Source organism: Manihot esculenta, chromosome 9 (assembly GCF_001659605.2).
Source record: "Manihot esculenta cultivar AM560-2 chromosome 9, M.esculenta_v8, whole genome shotgun sequence".
In the NCBI taxonomy this organism is placed as follows: Eukaryota; Viridiplantae; Streptophyta; class Magnoliopsida; order Malpighiales; family Euphorbiaceae; genus Manihot; species Manihot esculenta.
Genome location: NC_035169.2, coordinates 36,098,898 through 36,106,325, shown reverse-complemented (window position 1 = coordinate 36,106,325; position 7,428 = coordinate 36,098,898). Strand labels below are relative to the sequence as shown.

Below are 7,428 nucleotides of genomic sequence, written 5' to 3'. Positions count from 1 at the left end.
AAGGAAAGTCCCACTAAAATAGTTTCCCAACACAAATGAGTGGAGTTTTAGACAACAATACGAGACAAAAGCTGAAATCCTTAAAACACACTAACAAGTACAGTTCTAATGAGGAACAACGTGATGGTTTTCTTGATAAAAATGAATGTCATAACCTGCAAACTCCAAGACTAAGTAAGTACTATATCAATGCATTGCTATAAAGTGATGGTTTCTTTAACATTGAATGCATGTTTTCCATGAGTGATGCTTCCATGTGCTCCGACCACAGCACCATAATGCTTCTCGGTGACCGTCAGCTCACACATCGGCAACAGAAACTCTGATTTATTTAAAGAATGACAATTGATGCACCGGTTTTATAGGACAAAAGGCAAGAGAGTCATGGTTGTTTGCTGCAAATGCAGCAGCTTATGCTTAAGTGCAGCATCAGATACATCTCAAGAGCTGCATTGATCTTCTTAAAGCACATATTGACATTAAAACCATTTTATCCAAGTCAAGGACAGCTAATTCATGCGGAATCGAAAAGTGTAATAATAGATATTTTATACATGGTTTCATCAAAACCTTCTATAGCAACACTACAAGTTGTGTGTGGAAATAACTGGATAATCTAGAATTTAATGTTAATATAAATGGTAATGTAAAATCACTACAACTTACTACAAATATGACAAATCTGAATAAATCCAGTAACCTAATATGTTGAATATAACGAGCATTAAGAAAGAATACGTGTTAGAGGTATTCTCCTCGAGAGAGAGAGAGAGAGAGAGGGAGGCAACCACAAGCGTTTCCTACAAATTACTCGATGCCAAACCAAAGAGAGAGCAGCGACGCTGTTTTGAATTAGAATTGGGCTGTAACTTGAATGAAAAGGCCCATGAAGATTTCAAATTCTCACGGCAAGGCCAGATGATCGATGGGCCCACAGCTTTGCCCATGTAACATTTACGACTATTCACTTGTCAAAGTAAAATGCAAAAATTCTATACACTTTGAATTTGTCTATTCACTTGCCATACTTTAAGGATTCTGTTATATTTGATGCATATTCATCGTTTTGCAATGAATCCCACAGGAAGCCAAAGCACTCAACTAATCTTATTAACATGATTGTAAATAGCTTATTAATTTGAGTGAAAATATATTTAAATTTAAAATTTTAAAAAATTTACAATATTTCTTATTATTACCTCATGTGGATTCAACATGAACTACGAAAGCGAAACAAAAACTTGTTAAAAAGAATGTATATATACACTAAAATGTTATCTACCCCGATAAAAAAATAAAAAACTCTAAAAAAACATGAGTTTAATTTTATATTTTATGTAATTATTACTAAGTAATTAATTATAAAAATATTTTTATAAATTTGTATATTTATATATTATATTCTAAATAAATAAAATATGAATATTTTATAAGTAAATTACTTTTATATTCAAAATTAACACATACCTCCTCTATTTCTAAAACCCAAAAATTTAGTACTTACATTTTAATTCTATCAAATTAAAAATCTCTCTATCAAAATAATTTTTTTTCAATTTAATAAATTTAAAATATAAAAATTAAACTATTTATTTTTTAAAATTTTATAAATATAAGTGTTAATTTTAATATAATTCAATGAATACATAATACAATATATTTAAATGTATTTTGATTATTGCAAAAATAATTAACAAGGGACATAGTCAATATAGAAAAACACTTGTCAATTTAACATACTTTAGGGATGTAAAAGTAAGTTACCCATATTTTCTATAATTATTAAAACTTGAAAATATAAATTATCATGAAAACACATATTTTTAAGCAAATTGTCGAGGTTAAACATAAATTTTGAACAAGTAAAAGACTTGAAAAAAACACTGCAATCTCTTTCTTCACATGGCAGCCGAAAACACAGAATATTGCTCAGATAATTCCTAGTGCAAAATTGTACTGGTAATTTGAACTGAATGTTGATCTCTACAATTTTACAGAACTGCAAGCTAAGACTTCTGTGATCATGCATCTTGTAACTCTTGGAAGTGAAAAAAACACATTTTTCTTACTAATACATTGAGATGGCATCATACGTCCATCTAATACATCAAAATTCATTTTCGCTGGCAGAATTCCTCTTCCAAGCCAGATCCTAAGCAAAGATTGAACGTCCATTTACCTGAAATCACACAACAAACAGAGTCAATAATACCAAAAGTTGCTCCCCTCTAAGATTTTCAACCACCAGTCAAGTTATGCAACTTAGAAAAGGATTAAATAAAAGATAAAAATATTGCCTAAGAGAGCTATTGATGTTTCCTCTTTGTCACATTTAGCAACAATATGGTGGCCTTTGAGGCCACAATGAACTTAGTAATTCATTTTAGAAAAATAAACTCAACAATTGATCCCTCAGATTAAAAAAAATAATGGAGGGGTCAATTAGTGGACTTTTTAAAACATTTGGAACGTTTTAATATATTTTTCAAAACCAATGAATTAATTAATGAGTTTCCTTATGCCACAGTGACCAAATAGTAATTTCCCTTCATTTTAACAAAGTGGAAACTCCAAAATACAAAGCAAAACTTACAATCATGCGAGGGTTGGGCCATTTTGCATTTCATTTGAACTCTTATGGGACTTGTGTTTTGATTTCTTCTCCCGCTTTTTACTGTTGACAAGCAATAAATCATTAGTGTCAAAAATAACAAAGGTGGGCTCCAAACGTACCAATAGCTGTTTGAATATAAGCAAGTATATGGAAAGTACTCGTCATGTGAACTATGACCCCAACAAGACTTCAACTTCCGGTTTATGTGCTTCATATCCTTTTCTGTAGGAAACTTGTATTTCTTTACCTGTATGCAAAACCAGAAAAAAAGGCAAGATGATAGATTAGCAGATGCCACAGGAAGAAATCATATTTCCCTAAAATTGGATTGGATTCACCAAGTCTAGAATCTGCGGGCAATACTACATGATACTCTCCTTCATCAATGTACCATCAGTCTTATCATGACGATAGACAAAAGAAATTTGCATAAATTCAAACTGAGATTATAAAGATAGATTTATACCCAAGAATCTATAGCATCTAGAGATTCAGTGAGATTTGAAATTGTGTGCACAGAATTCTGACGCGAAAGAATGTTTCTGAGATATCTGCAAAGAAATGTGCAAATATTAAATAATGAAATTTCCATCCCCTGAAAATTTTTTGGCTAACAACAAGAGTTCAGCTTCAGATAAATTAAAATCTAACCAATAAGTCCATACTACAATAGGGGGCAGTGTAGCAGAAAAACAATCATCACAGTCCTAACCTCTCAAAATCAAGAACCTGATGCATCTCATTTGCTATTCGCAAAGCAGCCAATGCCAACTGCATCAAATTGATGAATCAGTGAAGACAAATGAGAAAATGTCATCACACAAAAGCACAAACAAGCAAAAGCAAAGCCACGACTAATCAACCATTCAATTATCATAGATTGATACTCATTTTCTAGCAGCCAATGCTAATTGCACCAAATTGATCAATGAATAATGTCAAATGTGCTGATGCTATTACACGGTAGGACAAACCAGCTTAAGTTAAGCTACATGTAATCAACCATTCAATTCTATATATATATAGTGAAACTATCTTTCCTTCCTCACATAGATTTGGGGCAATGCCCAAGAAAAAATGTGAAATATAGAGTGTAACATAGAAAGCAATTGAAAAATGAACTAAATATTATGCATTAAGCTTTCTCAAAATATGAATCTTCATTCATTGAAGATCTGTATAAAAAGTATTTGCTACTCCAAAAAGATCTTCCATTATGATTAAGCAATTTAACACACCAAGGAAATTTCTTATATTCAGAGTGGCGCCACTTGTATATCGGATCAAGGATGGTGCTTCTGGCTTAAGCTTTTTATCCTGGCTGGTTGCTTATTTTACCCTATGCTTTATCTTCTTTGCTTTTAATACAAATTTCACTTATCCAAGAAAGAAACAGATATTATATTAAATATCAATGACAAATTTCTATAAAGAATACCTGCCCAGGAGGAAAAAGCAATGGTGCATCAGTAAACAGGATTTTGTCAACCTCCGTAATTGCAGTTGCTTGCATATCCTGCAAAATATTGATTCAGATTAAATTCAAACATCAACAGTGTTATGACCAGCTGAGCTAAGGAAATGAGTAAGAAGAGTTAGTTGAGGCAGTTAGTAGTTGGATGAGTTGGCATAGTTAGTTACAAGTAGTTATGAGTTGTTAAAATGGCGGGAATGCTTGTATACAGGAGAAAGGAACTTCTGTAAAGATTCACTCATGATAATCAGTAATACAACAATTAGTTTCTTTCTCTATCTCTCCCTCTCTCTCTCTTTTCCCCTTTCTGTTCTTCTCGTCCATGTTCAGTAACTGCTGCTGGAGATTAGATCAGGTGTAGCTGTTAATGAAACCTGTCCGTGACAAAAGGCAGAAAGGCAAGGCTAGTTTAACCCATAGCTACCTAGTATGTGGCACCATCAGGTTGTGATACTGGCCTGTGGTACAAGATAAGCCAATTAATGAAATATAGGATATACAAGGGTAGGCCTAGTTGGTACACCAATTTGTTTCATGGTAGGCTAATTTTATCAATTCACAAAGGTAAAGCTGGTTTAACCCCAGTTACTTAGGACTTGGTACCTTCAGGTGGTGATACAGGCCTGTGGTACACAATTTGCCACTTATAGGGTACACAGGGGTAGGTGTGATATGCCAATTTGGTTTGCATTAGGCAAATTTCATTTATTCAATATGTGAATTACATTTATGCAGCATAAATTCATATTTTAATTGTTTATTATAAAAAAAATTAAAAACATTGATTAATATGAAAAAATAATTAATATGATAGATTTTTGACATAACAGACACATTATTCAAAATTTTGAGGTCCTTTTATTATTATCATTATTTGTTGTTAAAATAAAATGATTTTAGGAAGGAAAATGAGTAGAAGAAGAACTACTCATCTTTCTTCTCCTTCCTTGTTCATTTGTCTTCTATCCTTTTTTGACAGAAACCCTATTTTGGCAACCTAAATTGCATCCTGCAGCAGTTTGGCTTGCAAGTGTCATTCTATTTGGAATCAGATTATGATTCCCTGTGGGGTGAGCACACCTGGTAACTATGATTTAATCCCACAAGAAATAGATAAGATAGTTGCATATCCCAATAAACAAGAGAAGCATAATTTACAACCATTTACTGGAATTCATTTCTATTACTATGTTCAAACATTTGGGGAAATTTTTTCAATATTCAATTTAGGGTACATAAAATAGTGAATCAGCTCCTAGTACATTGGAGTAAAATGATTAGATGGAAATAGTGCTCAAACTTGTTATCTAATCATAGAATACACGGGAATTACCTTCAGCATTTGAATTTGATCATCTGTTGCATGACAGAATTCCTATTGAGCCAAAACAAATTGTCAGTAATTGCAACCAGAATTCAAGAAAAAATGTTGAAGTAAGCCTTACAGTCAAACCACATAAACAATTACAATGCAAATAAGAAAAAAGAATAAAAGGTAGTACTCTTTTGGAAGAGCTAGAGGAATCACAACAAAGCATAATTAACCAAACTCAGTTACCTCCATATCGTTGATAAAACCTTCAACTGAACGATACGGTGCATAGACAATAAGATCAAATTCCAAGCTCTGCATATTAAAGAACATGTTTAATATGATATAAAATAAAGTAAAATCAAGATGAGATAGCAGTAAATATAAGAGTCATATCCATGCCTGAAGCACTATCATCTCATAATTGAGAATCATTTGATGATCCTGTGAAATCCCCTTACCAAGCTCCTCTGCTGATACATGATTTTCTTCAATCTTACAAGCTGCATATATACAGGTTAACCTGTGAATGCAAAGAAGTAATTTCAAGTTATTAATACATCATCAAGCAAAAACTAAGAACACTGAAAGCAAGACATTTAAAATGCTATGAACATATAATGCCTAATCACTTCTACTAACTCTGATAGGCATTGACCAACTTTTATGTGCATGGATATAAATAAGATTTCAACAAATCATACATTACATGTTTTGGATCATGTTCCATGACCGACCATTGAAGATAAAACCTTTTGAAGTATATAAGTGCAGTTGCCTGCAACACATGAAATGCCAACAATGTCTCAGTAAACCCGAATAAGCCATTTATTTTTATATCTATTTTTCAATGAAATTATCATCATCGAGGTTATTTAGAAAAATGAATGACTTGCCTGAATTTTATGAGGAAAGTAAAAGGCGCTGCAAACTTCTCGTAGTTTATATTCATAGTACACTCGCATAAATTGTTCTTCATCAACGCTGAGTGGTTTTGGACGAGAATGCTTATCAGCTGGTATTAAAAAGATGATACCATCAGAATAATATCTAAAAGGCAGACCAAGGGATCATATCAAATGAATCTATAATCATAATTTAAAGGAAAACTAAAAGATAAAGGGGGGAAAAGTCTACCATTGTCTGCTGCGTTGGCTTGAGTTTCAGGGTATGACAGTGATCCATCAACGTCTACTTCTATCCTTGTTGTACCACACTTGAAAGGTACGAAAATTTAAAGGTAAAAAACACTAAAATTTATTATCATTAGAATGAGTAAGAGAGGAACCAAGTCTGCAACAAACCTTCTCCAGCATTTGCTTGGCTCTTTGATTAGTAACTTTGTGCTTCTCAACCTGCATTGAACTTAATTAATCACTATAATTTAAAGAAACAAAATGAAAAAAAAAAAAAAAGTTTGAAAGACGTAGATGAATACCCAATTAAAATAGGATAAGATCAAAATATCTGGTTTAGTTGTTTGCATTTTTTAAAAAATTAATGTCATTTAATTCGAGCTCAAGTAAACCCTACTTCTTCAAGCCACCTTTCTAATTCGTTTTCTGGTACTCGTTTCGATTTCGCGGGAACCAAACAGTAAAATGACGATTGACTGGTAGTGTTTGTTAGGAAAAACAGGTAAGATATATCACTTACCAGCTGTTGAGGAGTGAAGATCCACTTGGCTCTGTGAGTCGAGGTCTGAAAATCGGCCATTACTGACTCGGCAACCCTAACTCAGCAGCCTTGGAGAACCGGCGAATCAATAAGCTATGGAATTGGAGGCTTTTAGAGAGTCGGAGAACAGAGAACAGAGAACAGTTATTCCTCGATCCCTACTGAGTTTTGTCACTAAACGATTCGCTCCTCTATTTTATAATTATTTAAAATAAACTATAGTATAAATTATTTAGTTCCATCAAAATCGAAATTTCCTGTAACCAATCAAAAATAATTTCCATTAATATCTAACAAAATGATAAAATTACCTTTAATCAAATTAATATTTTTAAAAAAAAAAATTCACTC

The 7,428-nt window shown here is 32.5% G+C and overlaps 1 protein-coding gene across 3 annotated transcripts; it reads right to left on the bottom strand.

Annotated features, from left to right (window-relative positions):
- Nucleotides 1-1,873: 1,873 nt before the first annotated feature.
- On the bottom strand, nt 1,874-7,259 carry LOC110622067 (cyclin-H1-1). 3 transcript variants are annotated; one of them, XM_021766431.2, is made up of 14 exons: nt 7,057-7,259; nt 6,705-6,755; nt 6,538-6,616; nt 6,297-6,415; nt 6,105-6,178; nt 5,803-5,923; nt 5,647-5,715; nt 5,422-5,463; nt 4,053-4,130; nt 3,327-3,385; nt 3,081-3,165; nt 2,773-2,861; nt 2,594-2,674; nt 1,874-2,179 (listed from the first exon to the last, which is right to left on the bottom strand). In XM_021766431.2, exons 1-13 carry the CDS (start codon nt 7,114-7,116, stop codon nt 2,596-2,598), a joined length of 1,005 nt encoding a protein of 334 aa, XP_021622123.1. In that variant the 5' UTR covers nt 7,117-7,259; the 3' UTR covers nt 1,874-2,179; nt 2,594-2,595. The 3 variants fall into 3 exon arrangements, with proteins under 3 accessions (XP_021622123.1, XP_021622124.1, XP_043816408.1); XM_021766432.2 differs by having other exon boundaries at nt 6,110-6,178; nt 7,057-7,230; XM_043960473.1 differs by lacking the exons at nt 6,705-6,755; nt 7,057-7,259 and having other exon boundaries at nt 6,110-6,178; nt 6,538-6,698.
- Nucleotides 7,260-7,428: the final 169 nt, after the last annotated feature.

What these genes read in the sequence shown, in the direction of transcription:
- LOC110622067 (XM_021766431.2), bottom strand. Translation starts at nt 7,116, where the DNA reads ATGGCCGATTTTCAGACCTCGACTCACAGAGCCAAGTGGATCTTCACT. An exon ending in GTTTTATCAACGATATGGAG is followed by an intron (nt 5,464 to 5,646) that starts GTAACTGAGTTT and finishes TTGGCTCAATAG; the next exon opens with GAATTCTGTCATGCAACAGA. An exon ending in CAGGTTCTTGATTTTGAGAG is followed by an intron (nt 3,166 to 3,326) that starts GTTAGGACTGTG and finishes ATTTCTTTGCAG; the next exon opens with ATATCTCAGAAACATTCTTT.